The sequence below is a fragment of the Phascolarctos cinereus genome, unplaced genomic scaffold (assembly GCF_003287225.1).
Source record: "Phascolarctos cinereus isolate Bilbo 61053 unplaced genomic scaffold, phaCin_HiC Scaffold_726;HRSCAF=1367, whole genome shotgun sequence".
NCBI classification, from domain to species: Eukaryota; Metazoa; Chordata; class Mammalia; order Diprotodontia; family Phascolarctidae; genus Phascolarctos; species Phascolarctos cinereus.
The window spans coordinates 137347726-137372608 of NW_027556098.1; the positions used below are offsets into that span (position 1 = coordinate 137347726).

The window sequence follows — 24883 nt, forward strand, 5'->3', positions numbered from 1 at the left end:
TCAGAAAGCAAAAGGTTTTTGTAGCCATAATAGGAGGAAAGAGCAGACAAGCTGCAGTTGCAAAGACAAAGTTTATCTGTTTATATTAAAAAGGAAGAAAAGCAGAAGAACAAAGAAGTGTGATCTTATAGATAAATACATGCCGATAAAGCAGAAAAGTAAAAAAAAACTATAATTGTATAAAAGTCAGGAAAAGAACTGGCTGGAAGGGTAAAACACATTATAGGGAAGAGAAAAATGTGAGATTATTAAATTTGCAAGAAATTGATATGCTATAGCCTCAGATATTTTGATGACTTTGAGGTGAGAGAAGAACTTGAAATATGTAAATGTATATGATATTTTATAATGCAAAACCTGTGGGAACCAAATGAGATAATGGGTGTGAAACTGCTTTGGAAAGAATAAAGTGATGTGAAAATATAAGAAGGTAGCAGTTTTATATTATCCCCATTATATGCCTTTTTCTTTTCAATTTTTCTCTTCTGCTTTCTTTCCTTCATCTTTTCTTCATTTTCCTTTCTTCCTATCCCTTCCCAATTATCCCCAGATGCTCCAAAGATGTCCTTTGACACTGCTTTACCTGGCTTAGAGAACTGTGTAATAACCAAGTTTCTGACCCTAGCATGAGTCCCCATGTCCAAAGAAAGGGGAGTGATCTTGTTTGCGCCTACTGGTAGCGCTGTCATTTACAAGCTCCCTCCAGTGTGCCTCCCTGTAGCAATCAGCCAAATGGCTAATGGAAAATGTCCATATTTTCTTTTTTCTTCAACTCCTCTTGGTTTCTGGTGAGACTGAGGGGAAGTTTTGAGGCTTGAAGGCTAATGCTCTACCCTCTTGATCTAGTGATCAGAGGAGCTATGAAAAAAAGGGAAATATCACTAAAAAAATGCATGGCTATTTCAAGGACTTGTTCGGTCTGGGGTCAGGTACATTGTGTGTTCCTCCTACACTAGCTTTTGATTCTCATCCCAATATTTTGTACAATAGGTCACAGAAGGGCAAATTAAGGAATATTTGTGAAGAGCAGAAGAGGACTTCTGGTCTTGGCAATGACAAGGAAGGTTGATTATGTAGGTGGATTAACCTAAAATCTATACTTTTTTAGCATCAGATGGCAAGATTCACATTATTTGTCTCTTGGTCCTTTGCCCTCTTCACTAGAGTGTCAGCATGAAAGAGCAGAAATGTCATTGTACTTAGAGGTAGGAGACTTAGTTTCTGGTCCTGTCTGCTGAAGAAGCAGGTTGGACTACTTGATCCCTATATATTTTCGACATTCTAAGATTCTGTTAATGGGCAAGTATTTATTGAGCATCTGCAACCTATCTAATCACATGCTAGATGCTAAGGAGAAACCCTCCTTGCCTCCAAATTTTCTTATACTGGTTGAGAGCACCACCTCTTTCCGGGTTCCCCAGTTTATAACCTTTGTTCCTCCTCAGCTCCTCATTTACACTTACCCACTTGTCTCATTGTTGCCACATCTTATTATTTTTATGTTCACACCTCTCATGTGAATTCCTTTCTCTCTACTACTCACCCTGGTATATCAATAGCCTTTATTAACTCTCATATGGCTTTCTAATTGCTCTCCTTAATACAACGATCTTCTTGCATCAAGTTTCTCCTCACTACAATCCATCCTCCACTCAGCTGCCAAAGTGATTTTCCTAAAGCACAGGTCTGACCATGTCACCTTCCTTCTCAATAAACTCCAATGGCTCCCTATTACCTCCGGGATTAAATATATAAAATCTTCCATTTAGCATTTAAACTCTTCACAACCCAGACCATCCTACCATTCTAGTCTTATATTTTACTCCTTTCCATGAACCCCATGATCTAGTCACACTGGCTTATGTGGTGTCCCTCAGGCAGGACACTCAATCACCCAATTCTTTGCCTTTGCACTGGCTGTCTCCCATGCCACAATGCTTTCCTTCTGACTTCTGCCTCTTAGGTTTTCTGGCTTCCTTGAAGAATAAGCTTAAATCTAGCTTATGGAGGTGATTGTTGGTAAATCAAAATAAATTAATAAAAAAGAAAGAATAAGCTTAAATCTGCAGGGGGCCTTTCTGTGTTTCCTGTATCTTCACTTCCACATTGCCTTCGCTCTAAGATTACTTTCCATCTACTCTCTCTCTCTCTCTCTCATATATATATATATATTATGTGTGTGTGTGTGTGTGTGTGTGTGTATGTGTGTATGTGTGTGTATGTATATATATATGTATATATATATTTTTTTCTATACACACACACACCTATGTATGTATATATCTTGTATATACAGTTATTTACATGTCATCTCCTCCATTATACTGTGAGGTCCTTGAAAGAAGGGACAGTGTTTTTGCCTCTCTTTGTATCCCTTATGCACAGCAAAGTGTTAGGCACCTAATAAGTACTTAAGAAATACTTACTGACTGACTGACTAAATGAATTAATGAGAGAAGGTAACATGATCTCTGCCCTGGTTTTCCTGGAGAGATAAGGCCAACACATGAAACAGAGCTATTAAGTTCTAAGATTTGTGTCATTGAATAGAAGTACTATGGGACATCAGAAAAGAGGACAATCAGTATGAGCTGGAGCAAACTGTGTGGGTTACAGCTGACTTCCTTCTCTGGAAGAGTCACCACACATAAGCAAAAAACATCTAGATCCTCAATAAATACTTGTTAAGATTCATAACATGATAGGATGCTATAGCTGGAATGGATCTTACGGAAAATCTAAGCCTATTCCTTCATTTTGAAGAGATGAGATTAGAAAATGGAAATTCATTAACTTCTGAAACTAGAGCCAGAGTCTTCAAAAGACTCTTCAGAGATGGTCTGAATTCAGGAAAAGGGCAAGGACAAAGCTAGCACAGACAAACAGAAAATAGCCAGAACAAGAGCAGCAGAGACAGAAAGACAGAAAGAAAAATATTACTAACACAGGAAATAGACAGAAAAAAGGAAAGGGAGAGTAGCTATGAATACAATATTGAAGCTCAGTTATGATAGATGGTTATTGAAGATATGGTAATTGACCTCTTAGAATTTTCAACTGTTTTTACTTTTAGTTCAATTTAATTAAATTAGTATTTACTAACTCCCTACCTATCTCCTAGCCCTAGTACAGGTACTCTGAGAATGCTAACTTGAAAACATAGTACCCTACCTCAAGTTGCTAATAGTCTACCTGACAAAACTTCATCCTAAATATATAATAAATTAAGGAATCTAAGGTTGGAAGTAATGGTAGACCATTTATTGAAGATAACATGGTCAGATTCTCTCAAGGTACCTGCTACTTCCCTTTCACCAACTATCTTTACTTTATTGGTCAAAATTAAGTCCAGGCTGCACGTCCTTCTTCCTGGTTTGTATCATGAATGCTAGAGTAGTGACAAACAGTAAATGTGGTAGGGGTCAAAGAAAGAAGAGCTCTGTATGGAATTCTCAGATCTGCCTTTCCACCAGTTGCTTCCTCTTTTCTGTTATTTCAGTTCTGTTATTCACCTTGTTGTTTTAATTAATATTTTATTCTAAAATGTCTCCCAGATTCTGCATTTCCTTTCCATTTTTTCTCATCTAGGGTACTCTTATCTTATTGATCCAGTGCTCAAAGACCTCAATCAGAATTTGGCTGAACATAGTATTTCCTTTAGAAAGTCTTTGATTAGCCATAATGGGTTCTAATCATTGCCCTACATTCTGCTGGAATGAGTCCTAGACTAAGAGTCAAGAGACCAGAATTTTAGAGCTGGCTCTGTCATGTATTAGCTATGTGACTTCAGAAAAAAAAAAACAAAACATTTAACTTTTATGAACCTCAGTTTCTTCACCTATAAAATCTGAATGGTAATTTTGGCTCTGCCTGGCTCACAGAACCAAATGAAACAATGGAGAAAAAGATGGTTTGAAAAGTACAAAGTATGTCAAAGGGATCTAAAGATTTCAAACATTAATACACAGCTGTGTCCTTAAATTATCTCCTATATGTCTGGTATATATCCTATCTCCTTGCTCCCCTGGCTAGATTTCGAATTCCTTGAGGGTAACAATGCTGCCTCTTTCTTTTGTATCCAGCCATTGTTATTAGAGAACCACAGATACCGTGCCTTTATTGAATGACACCTGGGAGGCTCCATGAAACAGTAATGGTCTTGACAGTACAATGTTCTTTTTCTCCCCTTTACATAGCTCCTTTTACATAGCTCCAGTCTCCAACTCTCTTAAGGGTAGAATGTGTGCTTTGGTCTTTATTTTTTCCTCACTCCTGCTTCTGCAAATTCCTTCATGTTCTTTCCTCAAAGTCAAGAATAAGGCACTCTGTAGCACTAGATCTGGAATCAGAGGATCTTGGTTCCAATCCAAGCTTTTGTGACTTGCAACCCGTGTGACCTGTGGCAAGACACTTAACCTCTCAAAGGGGCTTAGTTTCTTCATCTGTAAAATGAGAGAGTTGGTCTAAATGATTGCTGTGGTCCCTGTCATTTCCATATCTTCCTTTTCTCTCCCTCCGCAGCCTCCACATGTTGTCAGAGGCCAATCAAGAACCACCTCAGCTAAAGGAAGAAAGGAAGGGCTAGCCAAACCCAACCATTGGCCATACTTGCTGGTCTGCCCTTTATGCTTAGATCCTATGAATCACAGTAATAAGAATGCCATGCTGGATAGATGTCAGGGTTTATCCAATTCAATATTATGTTTCTAACAAGAACACCCAGTAGCTAGGTGGTACAGTGGATAGAGTACCAGGCCTGGAGTCAGGAAGACTCATCTTCCTGAGTTCAAATCTGGCCTCAGGCACTTAATAGTGTTGTGACTCCAAACAAACCCAATGCAACTAAGATTAGAAGGAAGGTAGAAAATTGGGAAAGAATTTTTACAACCAGTCTGTCTGATAAAGGCCCCATTTCTAAAATATATAGAGAATTAAGACAAATTTATAAGAACACAAGCCATTTCCCAATTGGTAAATGGTCAAAGGATATGAACAGACAGTTCTCAGATAAAGAAATTAAAGCCATCTATAGTCATATGAAAAAATGTTCTAAATCGTTATTGATTAGAGAAATGCAAATCAAAATAGTGTTGTGACTCTGGGCAAATCACTTAACTCTGCTTCAGTTTCCTCATCTGTAAAATGAACTGGAAAAGGAAATGGCAAAACACTCCAATATTTTTGCCAAGAAAACCCCAAATGGGGTCATGAAGAGTCAGACATGACTGAAAAACAACTGAACAACAACAAAAAAGAGCACCATTGAGTAGTTTCTATCCAGATAAAAATGGAAAAGAAATCAATGTTTCATTTTTTCTTTAACCCTCCTCCACAGTTTTTTTTTTTAGTCAAAGGTACACTGGGCTGAAAGTCAGAAAAGTTTTTCATATTTATCATCTCCCAACTCAGTGAATCAGTAAGAGTATATATTAATATTCTCACTTTGCACACGAGGAAAGTAGTATAGTGAAGACTGTCAAGATTTAATGATTAGTCATATAACCTGGGTAATTACTCACAAAGGCAGGATTGGAATCCAGCTTGGAGGTTTCACTCCAGCAAAGTGAATTTTTCTCTTTCTGTCTCTCCCTAACTATTCCTCACTCATTCCTACTTCTGAGCTTCACACAGTTCCTTCCTCATTCTTCTCCATTAGATCTTGCCGTTTTCTGATTTTCTGTTTTGGCCATATACCACCTTCTATGTTGACCTCTACCCTCTACCTTCCCTATGAAACCTTTATGCATTAATTCTCTAAAAAAATAATTTTTTCTTTTGTTTTTCATAATGATATTTTCTTTGACACTAGAGAGACAATGAAAAATTAATGGGAACAGTTGTAACAGCCCCATTATCAATAGCCCAGGCTCAAAGAGGGATGCCCACTTCTGTGCTGTCTGTAGTGATTATGTTTCTGGTTACCACTATGGTGTGTGGTCATATGAAAGATGTAAGGCATTGTTTAAAAGAAGCAGGAAAGCTTCATTAGCTATATATTTTGTTGTTTTAGTTTTGTTTAGTTTGTTTTTTCCAGAATTTGTTACAAACATTTTGCAGAAGTTTCATAAGTCTTTATGGCACAGAAATCATGCATTAATTCTGTACTTGATTCTAATCAACTTAATTCCTTCCGCTTTAATTCTTACTATTAAGGTAGGAGTGAGGGAGGAGACTTTGTAGGTGAGGAATTTTACCTCTCCCATCAGACTATAGGTTTCCTAAGAGCAGGGGTTATGTCCTTCCTCCCCAAATGCAAAGGTTATGTCTCCCTGAATAGACCAGGTGATTCCTCAAGGTCAAAGCTGTATCTCTCCCATCAGACTGGTTGTTTTGCTAGAGAAAAAACAATGTCTTTGCCATTTGATATGAGGCCAATGCTGAATCTGAGGAAATAGATGTGTAGAGCGTGAGGTAAGACAGAGATTCTTCTTGGATATTTCTGCATTGATTTAATAGAGCCTTTTAGCTCCCTGAAACTGCTACTTCACAAAGGACATGGGTGGACTTCCTCAGGAGGTAGGGGGAGGTCAGAGAGTCGGATATTTCCCCATGCCTCCCAAACTAATTTCACAGCAGTATCATTTTACCCCAGCTATACCAGCCTCAGTTACATCCCTTCCATGTCCATTACTTAAGATGTTCATGTACGTAATGTCATCAAAAGAAGCCCTAATGGAAATGGGTAACATGGCCTCCAAGAAGCAGGGGCCAAGGTCGAGGAAGAGGGGCTGGGGGAGTGAATGGAGGGACGAAGTATACAGCTTCTGGGACCTGAATATAACACAGGATAGTTCAATCCAAGCTACCACTCTATTACTAAGAGGGGAAAAAAAGGCTAAACTTGTAGATCGTGATTGTGGATATTTATAGAATGTTACATATATGGCATCATAAGAGTATAGCTAATCAACAGCAGCATCTCCCTCAAGAACAACACAGAGAGAGTCAGACACACAGAGAGACAAAGAGAGGCAGAGAAAGAGAGAGAAAAAGAGCGACACAGAGGGAGAGAAACTGAAACAGAGACAGAGAGACAGAGACAGAGAGAGACAATTAAACAGACAGAAAGTGTCAGAGAAATAGAGAAAGAAAAGCAATGAGAGGCAGAGACAGAGACACACAGAGTGACAGAGACAGAGAGAGCATGCCTGCTTTTTATTGTTTAGCTAAATCTAGGATGCATATTATGAGACCAACAGTCGGATTTGGGTTTCCCTATAAAACATGATTTCTCTCATACTTATAAGATCACCTTACAATTTTCAAAACACCTCCCCCCAAGAACTCCTTGGGCTATGTAGTAGTAGTGTTAGTTTTTAGTATTATAATTTTAGTATTTTTAATATAATTATTTCCATTTTACAGATGTGAAAACCAGGGCCAAGGGAAGATAAACAACATGTAAGTGGCAGAGTTGTATAGACCCAGTTTTCTTAACTCTAAATATGTAGAGAATAAATTATAAGGATAATACCTAAAAATAAATACAAGGTAGTTAAACAGAAGATAGTGGGTGGGACACTAGAAGTTACAGATAGCAGGTAAAGCTTCATTTGGAGGTGGTGCCTGAATTCGTTGTTGTTCACCCTTCATTTTCAGAGAGGACCAACAGGCTTTGTCTTGACTTCTGCTCCAATTGGATTTAGGTGGGAGTTGCACAAAGTCGGCAGCTTTACTCTCTCTTCCTGAGTCATCAAAGCCCAGCAGCTCATCTTAAAGCAAATGAGGGATTTTATGAGCCAGAGGTGATGAATGAGAGCATTCTAGGCATGGGGTATGGCCAGTTCAAAGTCATGGAGAAGGAAGATGGAGCAATGGGCATGAGAAAGAGAAAGGCCAAGTTAGATGGAATATATTTCAAGATCAAAATATAATCTTCCTTTCAAGAGCGGTGAGATAGGCTATTTGGGAGAGGATGGGGAGGCATTTGTGCATGCATGTATTTCATGGTGAGAAAGAGTGACTTAAAAGATTGGTCAGGGCACAGCCAAAGAAATGAATCTAGACCTTAACCACAGGCCTTTGTTCTGAGTTGATGTTGGGGCCAGAAAATGATGTTTGGGCACTGCACCCAACACAAAGCACACATCTGACTGCATCAACCCTTACTCAATAAACTTCAGTGACTTCTTGTTACCACTAAGACCATCTACAAAATGTTCTCTTTGGCTTTTAAAAAATTAATATTTTATTTTCCCAATTAAGTGTAAGAATAATTTTAACATTCTTTTTTTTCCCAAATTTTGAGTTCCAAATTCTCCCTCCCATTTTCACTGAGAAGGCAAAGATTTTAACATAGATTATACATGTGTAGTCATGCAAAACACATTTCCATGTAAGTCATGCTGTGAAAGAAAAGACAGATTAAAAAAAAACCCAAGACAAATAAAGAAAGTGAAGAAAAAATATTTTCAATCTCCATTCAGGCTCCATCAGTTCTTTCTCTGGTGATGGACAGAACCTTTCATCGTAAGTCCTTCAGAATTTTCTTAGATTATTATAGTGCTGAGAATAGTTAAGTTATACACAGTTGTCCATCATACAATATTGCTACTACTGTGCATAATGTTCTCCTGGTTTTTCTCATTTCACTTTGCATCAGTTCATGTAAGTCTTTCCAGGTTTTTTTTTCTGAAAGCATCCTGCTTGTCATTTCTTAAAGCACAATAGTATTCCATCAAAATCATGTAGAACAATGTGTTCAGCCATTCCCCAGTTGACGGACATCTCCTCAATTTCCAATTTTTTTGCCACCACTATTACTCGACACATAAATGCTAAATAAATACTTGTTGAGGAAGAAGCAAGATGGCAGATTAGGGGTAGCCACCTAGCTAAATTTTACCATCATTCCCCTCCAAAAAACTTAAAAATGATGCCTCAAATCAAATTTTGGAGTGGCAGAACTAACAAAAAGTCAGGGTTAAATATTTTTCCAGCCTGAGAAAACTTAAGAGGTTGGCAGGAGAAATCTGAAACACCAGGGTGGAAGTCTGTCTGGAGCCTACAGACATGGAGGAGCAATAGCAGCTACTACAACAGGTTTGGGAGCTCTCAGCTCAGAGATAGCAAGGAGGTTGGACAACTTGTCAGACAGAGACTACAGGGGGCCCCTTGGCTGCCATTGGGTACAGCTAGCACTCATTTGGGTAATTTCATTGCCCACATACACAGTTCTGGGTTTCAGTTTCAGGACAGAGAGGATGGCCAGTGGTCAGTCACAAGAGAGTAAGGGCCCTGGCTACAGTTCCAATGCAAAGAGGAGCTTGAGCCTGTACATCTACAGGGGACCAGGAGGACTTCCTTGGTAATGACCAGAGCACAGACCAGGAGAGCAGCAACAGCAACCATACCTCTCCACCTTGTAAGCACCAAAATCTTGCAGACCCTCAGAACTAGAAAATAGCAGCATGAAAAGCCTGAAGCTTGGGACAGTGCCTTCCTACCCCAAGGTGAGCAAGGCTCAACTTGAACATAAAGTTCAAAGTCAAGAAAATGGATGGGAAAATTAACAAACAACAAAAAAGAATTCAACCATTAAAAAGGTGTCAGGGAAGACCAAGACAAACTCAGAAGACAACAATGTTAAAACAGCCACCAAAAAAGTCTCAAAGTAAAATGCTAATTGGACCTCAGCCCAACAAGAATTCCTGGGAGACATAAAGAAAGAGGTAAGACTTGTAGAGGGAAAAGTTGGGAAAAGAAACTGGATGGACAGGTAGGTGGCACAGTTGATAGAGCAATCAGCCCGGGAGTCAGATGGACCTGAGTTCAAATCCAGCCTCAGATACTCACTAGCTGCATGAACCCTGGGCAAGTCATTTAACCCTGATTGACTCCAAAAAAAATTAGAGTGATGCAATAAAATTATGAACAGAGATTTAACAACTTGGTTGTTAAAAAGCACAAAAAATACTGAAGAAATTATAACCTTAAAAAGGAGAACTGGCCAAATGGAAAAAGAGGTACAAAATATCAGTGAAGAAAATTATTCCTTAAAAATTAGAATTGGGCAAGTGAAAGCTAATGATTCCATGAGAAGTCAAGAAATAATAAAACAAAATCAAAAGAATGAAAAAATAGAGAAGAAAATGTGAAAACAAACTGATCTGGAAAATAGATCAAGGAGATATGATTTAGGAATTATTGGACTACTTAAAACCCATGATCAAAGAAAGAGTGTGGCCAACATATTGCAAGAAATTATCAAGGGAAACTAACTCAATATCTTAAATCCCAAGGGTAAAATAGAAATTGAAGAATGCACTATTCAGCTCCTAAAAGGGATCCCAAAATGAAACTACCCAGGAATGTTATAGTCAGATTCCAGAGCTCAAAGAGAAAAAAAAAAATTAAATATCATGGAGCCACAGTCAGGATCACACAAGATTTATCAGCTTCCATGTTAAAGGTGCAGAGGATTTGGAATATGATATTCCGAAAGGCAAAGGAACTAGGATTATAACCAAGAATTACCTACCCTGCAAAGCTGAGCACAATCCTTCAGGGGAAAAATGTATACTTAATGAAACAGAGGACCTTAGAGCATTCCTGATGAAAAGACCAGAGTTAAATAGAAAATTTGACATTCAAATACAAGATGCAAGAGAAGTACAAAAAGGTAAATGTGAAAGAGTAATCATAAGGGACTCAGTAAAGTTAAACTGTTTACATTCCTGTATGGGAAGATGATACATGTAACTCCCAAGAACTTTATCATTATTAGGGCAGTTAAAATGAGTTTACACAGACTGAGGGCTTGTGTGTGATTTGATTATGTTGGAATGATCTCTCCCAAAAATGAAGGAGTGAGAAAGTGGGATGCATTGGGAGAATGGGGAAGGGAGAGATAGAATGGGGAAATTTTTTTTTTTTGCATAAAGGAAGTGTTTAAAAAAAAGAGCTTTTCCAATAATGGGAAGATGTAGGGGTAATGGGTGGCAGATAATTCTTGAACTTTACTCTTATCAGAATCAGTTCAAAGAAGGAAAGGTATATTTATATACTCAGTTATGTATAGAAATGTAACTTACCCAATAGAAAAATAGATGGGGAAGGGGTTAAAAGAAAGAGAGGGGATGATAAAAAAAGGGAAATGGATTAAAGGAGGCAGTGGTTAGAGCAAAATAGACTTTTGAGGAGGGACAGGGGAGGACACAGACACAGGCACACATATACATACATATATGTATACATATATACATACATATATATGTATATATGTGTGTGTGTGTGTATATATATATATATATATATATATATATATATATATATATATAGAGAGAGAGAGAGAGAGAGAGAGAGAGAGAGAGAGTAAAGAAACAGAAGACAATAGGATGGAGGGAAATATGCAGTTAGTAATCATTGCTATGAATGTGATTGTGATGAACTCACCCATAAAATAGAAGCAGATAGCAGAATGGATTAGAAACCATAATTCAACAATATATGTTTACAAGAGACACACTTGAAACAGAAAGTCACACACAGAGTTAAAATAAAGCTCTGGAGCAGAATCTAACATGCTTCAGCTGAAGTAAAAATGTCAAGGGTAGCAATCATGATCTCAGACAAAGCAAAAGCAAAAAAAGTAGACCTAATTAAAAGAGACAAGCTACGTTTTGCTAAAAGGTACCATAGACAATGAAGTAATATCAATTCTTCATTTCTTAAATATACACTGAGTATGGAACTGAGTCAAATTTATAAAAATAAGAACAATTCTCCAATTGATAAATGGCCAAATGTCATAAACAGGAAGTTTTCAGAAAAAGAAATCAAAGCTATTTATAGTCATATGAAAAATGCTCTCAGTCACTATTGATTAAAGAAAGTCAAATTAAAATAGCTCTGAGGTATTACCTCACACTTATCAGAAATGAAAAATGTTGGAGGGGATAAGGCACAAGTAGGTACACCAATAAACTGCTACTGGTAGAGTAGTGAACTGGTCCAACCACTCTGGAGAACAACTTGGAATTATGCCTAAAGGGTTATAAAACTCTACATAACTTTGACCCAGCAATGCAACTACTAGGTCTGTATCCCAAAGAGATGAAAGAAAAAGGAAAAGAACCTATATGTACAAAAATATTTATGTTTTTTTTTGTGGTGGCAAAGAATTGGAAATTGAGGGGGTGTTTAATAATTGGGGAGTGGCTGAACAAGTTGTGACATAATATTGTGATAGAATACTACTGTGCTATAAGAAATGATGAGGGGGTGGTTGCAGAAAAAACACTGTAAGACTTGCATGAACTGATACAAAGTGAAATGCAAAGAACTGGGAGTAATAGTAACTGGCACAGTAACAGTAATGCTGTGATGATAATCAATTGTGAAAGACTTGGCTGCTCTGATCTATACAATGATCTAAGACAGTTCCAAAGGACTCGTGATGAAAAAAATGCTATTTACCTTCAGAAAGAGAACTGATGACCTCTCAGTGCAAACTGAAGTATAATTTTCTCACTTTCTTTATTTTTCTTAGTTTTATTTTTTGAAATATGGCTAATATGGAAATATGTTTTACATGATTTCACAGGAACATTTGATATATTGCTTACCTTCTCAATGGGTGGGGGAAAGAGTGGGAAGGAGGGAGAAAATTTGAAAGTCAAAATTTAAAAAAGAAAAGAATGCTATAAATAAACAATAAAAAAAAAAACTTGACTGACTGATCATCATCCCAGAGACAAGTTCACAACTGCCTTATAAGAGAGAATCAAATAGCTGTGCTGTAGTTTCCTTTTATCTAAATCTGGAGTTTGGTCTGAGTCCAAACCCTGACTCAGCTATTTGCTACTGGTGTGACCCTGGGTAAGTCACTTATATTCTCTAAGCCTCAATTGCTTCCTTTATAAAAAGAGGACATTGAAACCTGATTTCTGAGGGGCCTTCCAGATCTAAATTGTACAATCCTGTGGTCGCACTGGCAGTGGCTTGATTCGTCTGATTAATCTGTCAAAGGATTTGCCACCCACCTGGGACCAAACCTTATGGGTGGAATTGGTTGGAATTTACAATTAGAACATTTCAAAAAGGTCCTTTTGCTGAGTGCAAAGACTGAGCACAGTAACTCCATATACCTGTGGGTTGAACTGGTCAGGAAGACTTGTGGGGGTGGGAGTTGGGGTGTAGGATTTAATCCAGTTTTTAAAAGCTGGGTAGGGATTGGGTAATTAGAAAAGTGAGTTATTCCAGGGAAAAATAACAAGATCTAAGACATGGATTTGGAATGAATACCTAAATTGGGCTGCCTGTTTGGGGCAGGCAGATCATTGTGCAGAGCAGTAGGAGATATTATTCAATAAGTAGCATTAGTATTATTGGATAATATATAGTATTATTAGATAGTGATTAGACCGTGGAAGGCCATGAACGCTAGGATAAGGACACTATGGTAGGCAGTTGGAGTCCATTACAGTTTTTTGAGAATTTGCTTCCCAACTAGAACAAATTGATATGCAAATGGTTACTATGCACCTTTGAAAGGACTTAGGTGCTTTTTGCAAAAGTGCCATAAGAATCCTCCATATTCAATTCAATGTAGTTCAACGAATATTTGTTAAGTAACTACCATGTGCAAGGGCATGTCTTGCCAAGCACAAGTCTAAGAACTAACAAGTTTGAAGGTCTGGCCAGAGAACATGTGCAGTTAATTAAAAAGTATTATTGATGTCTTTTGTTTTTATACATCAGTAATTTTCAAATAGATCTCCCTGAAATGAGCCCTTCCTAGTAAAATAAAAGCAGTTAAGGGAAAAAACAAACAAACAACAAAAACAACTAACAAAAGTGCAATGCTTCACAATGCATGCAACAGTCTTCATCCACAGTCCTTAACCTTTCTATGGAGAGCAGGGAAATATTTTTAAATTATTTGTTCTTTAGGACGGAAATTGGTCACTACAATGAAAGGTCAGCCCCTAGGCCATTTTCCCAGTTAGCTGTAAGGTATAGAAGTGAGCACTGTTTGAAATCGCTTCTACAATCATAGTAGATGCCAATTTACAGTTTGGGGGAGAGGCCGTTAAGTTAGCAGAATCAGGTTCAAGTTGACCTGAAAGTTTCCTTTCTAATCTAAAATTCTATGATCTCTGATACCTATCTGGAAAGTATCATGAAAACTGTTCCCTATTTACCTCCAAGGAATAAGTCCAGAATGCTTAGAGTTCTTCAGAGGAAAAGAAAAAGTTCTGTATAAGCTAACACTGTCACTGCTGTTGTTCCTGACCTTCCATCTCTAATGCACACATAAAACCTTTTGGTGACAGTTTCCTGGAGACAGACAACTCCCTTGTTCTGGCTGAAACTACTGTCAGCAACAATCTAGCTATCTTGGCCAAATTACTGAGGGGCCCCCTCTCCAAATAGCTTTGAAGCAACACCCCCTCCCCTTCCAGTTCCAGTGCATTTTGTAAGTACCCAGAAACTAGTTGCCCAATCCTAGTAAGCCGTGGGGACACGTTGGCTTCTCAACATGATGAATGGACTCCAACATCTGACATATTTCTGTGGAATTAAGCAATGACAAAAATCTTTTCTTTGTTGTGCTTGACATAACCCTTTTTGCTCCTGTCAAAGACAGGGATATATAAAAATGCTTTACCTGGCCTCTTACTGACTAAACTTCAATACCTCTTTGATTCAGCTGCTGGGAACTCAAGGTTACTGAATATGAGTCACGTGAAAAAAATAACTTCTGGAATCTGGGCCCAGTCCTAGCTTTGTGAACACAGCTGGATCAAGAAGGCTATGGAAGCCCTCACTGGTTCTATCGATTTGAAACTTCGTGCTTTGCTCCCCCCCCCCTTTTCCCTGTTCAGTAATGGAAATCAAGACAGGATATAGAAACATCCTGCCTGGATTAGCAGGGGGAATGACAGGCAGGCAGTTTTCCTACAAGATGTATCCCAACATCATATAAATCAAATGTGAGGTTTAATAGGATGCAAAGCTGGACTGTAAAATTCAGTTCTCTGGTCATTAAATGTGTGTGATCTACTTTCATCTTCAGAATCGAGCTCCTGCCCCAATCTTAAAGAACTACTTCTAAGAAAAAAAATCACAAACTTACACACACACACACACACACACACACACACACACACACACACACACACACACTCACACACCCCTAATAGTTCTGGCCAAGGAATATCTTCCTGTCTTGGCTTGACATAGGGAATTAACATCTCGCAAGTATTTCCTCTGTATTCTATCAACAACTACTTGCATTTGAATAATTAGAAGTATCATGCATTTTTTTCTGTCCCCCCCCCCCCATGCCCACCATGAAAACTGCCTACATCTCCCTTGCCATACACGGGAGGGCCGGACCTCATGGAAAACTCAGAAGTCTCACAACAACACAAATGTTCTTGAATTGTAAAAAGCAGTTCTCTCTGACACCCACACATTAAAGAATATTAGTCCCAAGTCCTCATCTTTGGGTGCTTGGCTTTTCTCCTCTAACTACTGGCGCCACTTAAAATATGGGAGACTAGGTGACTATAATAATTGAACCTAGCCAAAATTGAGAAGGCCCAAAAAGGGGGGGGGGCAAAGGGTATTGAAAAAAAAAGTTAGTTTGTAATTTCAAAAGATGGGTGGCGTGGGTGGGGAAGAGCTCACAGAATCTTCTACATATCCTCACAATGAATCTTTTCACATACGGCTTCCTGTTAGCAAACCATGTGCTAACTCAAAACTAAAAAGAGAAAGAAAACAGATACCAGCGGGCTTACAGAAAACCCCAACTAGTCAAGGGTATCACCCTCACCATTGCTTCTTTTGCCCATTCATAATACCTTGTTGGGCTATTGGAGTTTGTTTTGAATACTGCTCAGCAGTCCTACTTTCAGCAGAACTCTCTTGGCAGCTTGGGGAAAAAAAGTTCTCAGAAAGTTCACTTCAGTTATTAAATACTTGGACTCCCTCTCCAACTGTCTGCATTTTTATTATTTTATGAAAAAAAGTTCTTGCCCAAGATCTCTCTCTTGTGCTCTCCCTCCCGCTCTTCCCCCCTTCTTAAACTTCAGGGGCAAGGGTGGGGAGGCGGGGACAGATAACAGTATCATGCTTTTAAATATGGACAGTTTTCAGCTTCAGTATCAAGTTACACATAGCCAGCTAGTGGCTTATGCCCAGATCAAGCCAGGCAGCTTCTAGGAAAAGCACTATTGGTGCCTTAAGACTTCAACTGTTCCACTAATCCCCCCCCCGCCACCTCCATGTTTTGTTTTAATTCCCCCAGAGGAAGGGAAAATGTCCCAACAAATGAACAAACATCAAAATACAAGGAGTTCGTCTGTTCCCTTTCCTTTCCCATAATTAACTCAGTTCTTAGACTGAAGAGGGGAAAAGAGAAGAATGTTGTTTTGAAAGGTATCCCTCTTTAATGAATTTATACCAAACTTACTGGCTGGACCCCCTCTCTCCCTCCTAGGCTCTCCTTACTCCTCAAAAAGAAAAGAAATATAAGGTACTTTGGTTTTACATCCAGTTTTCTTTCCTTCTCTTTGAGGTCAGTTTCCTCGGGGAAATGGGGAGTCTGTGAATAGCCCCCTTTCCTCCCCCCATTGAATTCTAACTGTTTCCAGGCAGTGTGGGACAAACACACAGTACAAACAGGTACTCACCGTCATCCACTGTTGTACTGTTTGGGTCACTCATAACTGACAGACTCCAGAGCGCCCTGGGCCACTGGTCTCGGCTGGCTCAGGGAGGGCTGGGGAGATTGAGCAGAACAGCTGGAAGGATCAGAAAAAGGCAGGAGTCTCCTGGAGAAGTCTCCTCTTGTTCTTGTCTGGTTCCTGACCCTTCGACAACTGGGAAAGGAAACAGCACATGTGTCATTCTCTTTACAGCTCACATGCTGAGGGGAGGGGCTCAAATTTGGAGATAGGCAGGGTTGTTAGCTTTTTTTTTCTTTTTATTTTCCTTTTCTCCTGAATGTTAGCTGACCAGGGGTTTCTACCTTTTCTTTTCTTTTCTTTTTTTTTTTAATGAATACACACTCACTCTGGAACACACATGCTCATTTGCACTTCTCTCTCTCTCTCTCTCCCTCCCTCTTCCTCTCTCTATCACACACACACACACACACACACACAACACACACACACACACACACATACACACACACACGATATTTCTACTCACCCCCAGGAAGGAGATAACTCTTCCCAACTTACTTTTCATATGGGCCATAGGAAACTTTGGACTACAAATTATTTTTTTGATGAAAGTGGTTACAAAACTCCCTAGTTCTTTGGTATGGTGCACTATTAAAGGGAGAGGTTTGGACCTTTATGAGAAAAAGCTCTGGTTTGGGAGTCAAGACACCTTGTCCTTGCTCCTGGTGTGAGGACTTTGTGACCTTGGTAAATCAGTTAACTTCTTTATGTCTTTAGTTGTGTCATCTGTGAAATGGAACTATAAGTACATGTGTGTACAAATGTACAGTAAAACCACTAGCTAGCAAGCAGACCTATAAAAAACATACTAAGAAAATGTGATATATGAATGTAATGGAATACTATTGTGCTATAAGAAATGATGAACAGGCTGACTTCAGAAAAACCTGGAAAGACTTGTATGATTTGATGCTGAGTGAGGTGAGCAGAAACAGGAGAGTGTTGTACACAGTAATAGCCACATTGCAAGATGACTAATATTGATAGACTTAACCCTTCTCAGCAATACAAGGATCTAAGACATCTCCAAAGGCCTCATGTTGGAAAATGCTATCCACATCCAAAGAAAGAACTATGGAGTTTGAATGCAGATCGTGCCATTTTTCTCTTCTGTTGTGTTTTGTTTCCTCTTTCTGGTGGTTCCTCCTATTGGTTCTAATTCTTACTTACAGCATCACTAATGTGAAAATATGTTTAATAGGAATGTATATATGTAGCCTATATCAGATTGTGCACCGTCTTGGGGAGGGAGGTGGGGAGAAAAGGGGAGAAAAATTTAAACCTCAAAAGCTTATGGAAGTGATTGTTGATAAATCAAAATTATATATATATATATATATATATATATATATATATATGTATATATATACACATATATATACATATATATACATATATATATATATATATATACATATATATATGTGTAAAGAACCTGAGAGAATTGACTAAAATTAATTGAAACAAAACTTCAGTAAAGTTGCAAAATAAAAGAAAAATCCATTGAAAAAAAAAGAAAATCATTTTGGCAGCTGTGAGGCAGTCCACACAGGAGAATGAATTGGATAGGGGAGAGACTTGTTTGAGGCAGAGAGACTATATAATAATAGAGGCACGAGGTAACAAGGTCCTGCACTGGGGTGATTGCTGTATAAGTAAAGAAAAGGGGATAGATGGAACTGATATAGAAATAGAGACAAGATTTGACAACTAATTGGTCGTATGGTATAAGTGAATGAGGAACCAAAGATGCTACCAAGGTTATGGACGTAGATGGCCAGAAGGATGGGGGTGTCCTTGACAGTTATAGTGAAATTTGGAAGAGGGGTGTTTTTTGGGGTGGGGGAAAGACAATGTGATGCAGATCTAAACCCATCCATGTTTCATGTTTATTCATCCTGTACTGCTCTTACTATTCTAGCCAAAATGAAAAACAAAAAAAGATGGTAGTATTCTTATACCTGGTCATGACCCCAGAGTGTAGAGCTTCCATTCTGTGGTGTGTCTGCTATAGCTGTCCGATGATCTAAGGCGGAGGGGGACATTGGACATATGTGTGCTGGAGTAGGTGGAAGATTTCCCAATGGTTCCTGTGCAGCTTCTGCTGTCAGTGCCTGGGTGCAAACTATGTTATAATTGCTCTAAGGTGCCAACAGTGGCTCAGAAGGTAGGGATAAATAGATGGTAATATTGGGGGCTTCTGCAGTGGAAAGAAGGGCTGGAATAGGGACAGGTATTAGAAGAGAAGGGTTGGAGTGAGGTGGAGACAAGACCCACAATTGGTTACTGTGGGGGAAAAGGGATATTAGGAATCTTTTTGCCCATTAATTGGTTCATTATATACTTCTTGGGAGCAGGACATATCTTCCATTTTGGAACACGCTACCCTAGCCAACAACAGGTAAAAAAATAGCTATTTGGAAGAGGATGGGGAATTGCTAGAGACTGACCTGCTGACAGTAATAAGAAAAGACAGCTGATGGTTTGTTAATAAGAGCTGAGCAAAATACTATAAAAAGCAGACATAAAATTAAAAAAAAACCCAGCATAGTCTGGGATTATTTAGGGTAAGAACAGAAGTCGTTGACTGCATACTCCTCAAATGAGCAATTTTTAAAATTTTCTGTATTCTTGTGTATCTTTGTACATTCCCTGGTAGAATACAAGCTCTTTGAAGTCAGGGAGTGTTTTGTTTTGTTTTGTTTTTTTGGTTTATTTCTGTATCTTTATATGCCCAGCACCGAGGATTGCACTTAGTAGGTACTTAACACATATGGAAATGAATTGAATTAATGAACACATTCAATAAATATTTGATTGTCTATTATGTGAAAAGCTAGGTACAGCACAGGATATCAAGATGAGCAAGATATAGTTCTTGCCTCATCTCTAAGGTGGGAAAAGACATACGCATATGTAACAATAATGCAAGGCAGAATAGAAAAGTGCTGTAAGAGAAGAATGAACCTCTTTTCTGGAGTTTTAGAGGAGTAGATTATATCCAGTTGGGGAGGAACAGGGAACACTTTACAGAAGAGGTGGCAAAATTCTAAGAGATGGTCATAGAGGAGAAGGCTGCAGATAGATCAGTATCTCCAGGGGCATTGAATCATTTTGCCATAAAGGCCGTAATCCACCTTTATAGTGAAGGAAGAAAAAAAAAATCTGCCCATCTCAGTGTACCCTGAGGGCAATCATTTTGAAATTTGCATTACTTAGGAGATATTCTTCTTAGGTGTCTCCTTGACTCCTGGGTTTGCACTTCAAAGTTTTTACATAGCTCTGGTCTTTTCATCAGGAGTGCCTAAAAGTTCTCTATTTCATTCAAGTTCCTTTTTTTTTTTTCCAATAGTTTTGCTAAGTAAGTTATTCTTGGTTTTAAGCCTATACCTTTTGCCTTCTGGAATATTATACTCTTTCTTTATGATGGTAGCTGCTAAATCTTGTGTGATCCTGACTGTGGCTCTTTAGTACTAAATTCTTTCTTTCTGGCTGCTTGCAGTACTTTTCTTTGACCAGCAAGATCTGGATTTTGGTCATGATCTTCCTGGGAGTTTTCATTTTGGAGTATCTTTCAGAAGGTAGATTCTTTCTATTTTCACTTTGCCTTCTGGTTCTCGGGGAGCTAGGAAGTTATTTTTTTATGATATGTTGAAATATGATGTCTAGGATACTGTTTTGGTCAGGGCTTTGAGTAACTAAAATGCTTTTTAAGTTATCTCTACTTGATCTGTTTTCTAGGTCAGTTGTTTTTGCTATAAGATGCTATACACTTTCTTCTATTTTTTCCAGTTTTTTTTAATACTTATTGTTGTCTCATAAAATCATTGACTTCTAATTTTCAAGGAGTCTTTTAATTGGGGAAGAATTTATACCTCTTTTTCCAAGCTGTTAATTTTCTTTCCAATTCTGCCTTCCATAGCTTTCATTTCTTTTCTGATTTTTCTCCTGGCTCTCTCATTTATTTTCTGGTTATTTTCTCTAATGTTCTTATCTGATTTATAAAGTCATCTTTTAGCTACTAATTTTTTTCTTTTTGCTTTATCACTTTTAGGATTTTTAGTTGAATTTGTGTCCCAGGTGTGTTTTACTTTGAAACTTTGCTTGTTGACATTTAGGAGTCATTCTCTTCTTTTGGATTTGTGTCTTGAGTATCTTTTTCACCGTAATACCTCTTTAGTTTGAAAATATATGTGTATACATGTGGGTGCAGTTGTATATTGAGTCTTCAGAGAGAAGAACAAGAGAAAGAAGTGAAACAGGAATGGATATACCCATGCAAGTAGACCCCCCACATACACACAAACACACTTTCAAACTTTCAATGGACTTATAGTGATCTGTTCCAGGGAAAAGTCTGAGCAATGCTCTCCTAATCATGAGCTCTAAGTTTCTGATCTCAATTTCAGTCTGATTAAAACAACTGCAGCTTGCCCCTAGTTGATATTTCAACCTACTGGACTCCATTTCAGTTTTTACTCTAAAGCTTTGCAGAGATTCAGAGTGATAGAACTATAGACTCCCATTTTGTTTGGGCTTCAAAACTATGCCTTCTCTACTGCTGGCTTATCCTGGAAATTTCCTTAGCAACTAGGGCCTCTTGAAATTGGCCTGGAATGACCTATCATCCCTGTATTCTGCTTCTTCTAGAATATTCTTCCACAAGGCCCATTTCTGCTTCTCCCATTGGTGGGTTATTCCTGGAGCCTCCATTTTGTGGAAGAGCCCAGGCCAGCCTGTATTCATTTTCCTGCTGGCTCTGACCCTGAATTTCTAGATGTCAAAACTATGCCCTTGTACTAGGTACCTTCCTTCCTCCTTCCAGCTCCTTTTTGTGTGTTGTCTTCCCTTTTAGAATGTAAGCTCCTTGAAGGATGTGACTGTGTTTGTATCTCTAAAGCTCATCATAGTGCCAGAAACATAGTAAATGCTTGTTTTCTTCCTCCCTCCCTTTATCTTTCCCTTCTTCCCTCCTTCCCTCCCTTTCTTCCCTCTTTAGCTTGGAATGCCAGATGCATCTGTTCCCAGGTCAACACCACCCCCTCCCCCCCAAGCATCCCCAGTGTCCAAAGACCTCTTTGTCTGTCAGTGATTTTTTTTCTGGGATTTCTCAATCAATATCTGGTCTTGTGAATTTTCTAGATGAGAGCCCAACTATACTATTCTCTTCTATTGTGCCATTTGGGGTGGTCTTTCTAAAATTGTTTATTAAATGTTTGCTAAGTGAAGGGAATATGGTGTAGTGGGAAGAACTCTAGGCTTGGGGGGAAGAGGATTGAGCATTTATGTGGTGCTCACTATGGGCCAGGTACTGTGTTAAGTGCTTTACAAAGATTATCTCATTTGATCCTCACAATAACCTTGCAAGATAAGTGTTATTATCCCCATTATACAGTTGAAAAAACTGAGGCAAATAGGAGTGAAATGATTTACTAAGGGTCACACAGATAGTTAAGTTTCTGAGGCCAAATTTGAACTCATATCTTTTTAACTCCAGGCCCAGGGCTCTATCTTCTATACCACCTACCTGCCTCTAAGCAGAGTTACAGGTCTGAGCTTGGCAGTATGACTTTGGGCAAGTCATTTAACTTTTCTGAGCCTCTGTTTCCATGTTAGAAAAATGAACATGATAATATCTCCACTTCTAAACTCAAAGGGCAGTTGTGGGGGAAGCATTTTATACAGAATGGTACAGGGACAGAGAAAGGAAAACTCTGGATCTTTTAGGTGACTACAGATAGCTGAGTCTCACAGTGTTCGTAGACTGTCAGGGAAGTCATGAAAGACAAAGCTGAAGAAGTAGATTAAATGTGTTAAACAGTTAAACTTTATCTGGAAAACTCAGTTATGTGAGACAGACACTATTGCCTTCAGCCTGCCCCAGCTGGGATCTCTGGGACTCTGTGTGAAAGGAAATGTCTTTTTATGGTTTCCCTCTTTCTCTTTTTGTGCCTTAAATGAGGGACAAGTGAGCTGGACTTTGTGACTTCGGGAGCCAGAATGCAAGAAATAAAAAGCTGTTTTGTTGTGCATTCTTGGAAGTAACCAATCTGTCTCTATAGCCAGAGGCTGTGTAGATGGTTGGCACAAGTAAGGGAAAAGAAAGGAGAGCATTACCAAAACCAAGATTTAGGGCCTCTTTGAGGATACCACTATCCTCCCAGGAACCCAGGCTCCCACCCTCCTTCTGTATCATTCCGTACTGCTTACCTGTACTCACCTGACATATTCATTCTGTCACCAACTCTTGCCATTTCTATCTTCACAATATCTCTTGTATTTAACCCGTTCTCTGCATCTATACATCTGCTCCCGTGGTGCAGACCCTCATCATCTCATTTGGACAATTTCAATAGCCTTCTAATTGTTCTTCCTTTTTCAAGTCTCTCCTCACTCTTAATGTTCAGATTTCACTAGGTTACTACCACCCTCCCCTTTCTCAATAAATTGCAACGGCTCCCTAGTACTTCTAGCATTAAATATAAAATGCCCTATTTAAAGCCCTTCACAACCTGTCCCCTTCTCTTCTGTTCAGTCTTTTTACACTTAACTCCCCTCCATGTACTTTGACATTGGCTTTCTTGCTGCTCCTTAAAAATATCCCCGATCTCCCAGTTTTGTACATTTTCACTGGCTCTTCCTCATTCTTGGAATGCTCCTTCTCATTACCTCTGCTTTTTGATTTCTGTATCTTCTCTCAAGACTCAAGTCTAATTTTACCTTCTATAAGAATACTTTCCTGGTCCCCTTTAATGCCGATGACTTCTTTGCCATTTACATTGCCAACTGCCCTGCTCTTCAGAGCAGGGACTGTCTTTTTCCTTTCTTTGTATCCACAGCCTTGAGCACAGTGCCTTGAGCACGTAGTAGGCGCTTAATAAATGCTTGCTGACTCACTGCTTCTAAAAGGGAGATTAGAGAAAACAACTGGGAAATCAGCTATGAGGCAGCTGGCTCTGTCAAATGTAGTTTTATTACCTTCCATCTCCTTGCTAAAATACTTCTCCCTCCAAAGGATATCAGGGGGACTATTCAGGTATGGTTAGCAATCTTTTTGTTGCTGGCTAAACCTAACACCTGACTAACTGCTCTAGGAAATTTTGAAGTAAAAGGTCACTTCAATTTGGGGGATGATGGCAGTGGTGGTAGGATAGAATTAGGGAAGCTTCTTGGAGGAAGTGACCCCAGATGTAGTCCCTGAAAAGAACCCTTTAAACAGGCAGGGGAGAGGAGTGACTGCCACATAGGGGATGGCTTATGAGAATGCACAGAAGAGACAGAGGGCGAGAAACATTAAAAAGTCTAGATTGTTTGGAATATAGAGTTCATTCAGGGGAGGAGTGGAAATTAAGGCTGGAAAGGTAGATCTTGTTCAAAAGTCACTTCTGGTTTCAATGAAAAAAAATTTGAGGAAGGCAAAGTTCAACTTCAATACACCCTTATTCTTCATTTCTGCACTTACTAATCTTTCTTAATTGCACCTCACTCCAAATCCCCCACTAATAGCTCAGTCCACCCTCACCCTGCCCTCTGGTGGCCCAAATATCACCATATTCCTGACAGATTCTTCCTTTTGCTTAAAACTTATCCCTTTCTCCCTTCAGGGTCCACTTTTCTCTTGATAAGGATGGAATAGGAATAGGTTCATTATCAGATTAAGTGATTAAATAATTTCTTCTAATGTGTTATAGCTCCCAAGTCACATGATGCCTCTCTTTAATGCTTCAATGCTTTAACAACTAGAGATTTCAATCAATCAATAAACATTTATTAAGCACTTACTATGTGCTAGACCCCATGCTAGTTGCTCAGGATATAATAAGAGACAAAAGACAGTCCCTGTCTTTAAGGAGCTTACAAATGAATGGAAGAGACTATATGCAGATAAATTGGAAATAATGAATAGAGGGAAGGCACTGGAATTTAGAGGAGTTGGAAAAGGCTTCCTGTAGATGGTGGGATTTTAAGTTAGACTTAAAGAAAGCCAGAGAGGTCAGTAGTCAGAGCAGAGGAGGGAAAGCATTCTGTGCATGGGGGACAGCCAGAGAGAATGCCTGGAGCTGAGAGATGGAGTGTCTTATTCTTGGAAGAGCCAGGAGGCCCATGTCACTGGAACAAAGAGTATGTATCAGGGAGTAAAGTATAAGAAGACCAGAAAATTAGAAGGGGGTTAGGTGAAGAAG

At 38.9% G+C, this 24883-nt stretch overlaps 1 protein-coding gene across 5 annotated transcripts in view; it reads right to left on the bottom strand.

The window, feature by feature from the left end:
• The window catches only part of GYPC (glycophorin C (Gerbich blood group)), a 94328-nt gene extending 77324 nt beyond the window's left edge, over positions 1–17004 (bottom strand). The window contains exon 1 of one of the 5 annotated variants that reach the window (XM_020967130.2): positions 16644–17004. In XM_020967130.2, the coding sequence (XP_020822789.1) occupies positions 16644–16649 (6 nt within the window). In that variant the 5' untranslated portion in view covers positions 16650–17004. The remainder of the gene's footprint in view (positions 1–16643) is intronic. The other 4 variants (XM_020967133.2, XM_020967131.2, XM_020967135.2 and 1 more) reach the window with 4 other exon arrangements.
• Between the last annotated feature and the right edge of the window lie 7879 nt (positions 17005–24883).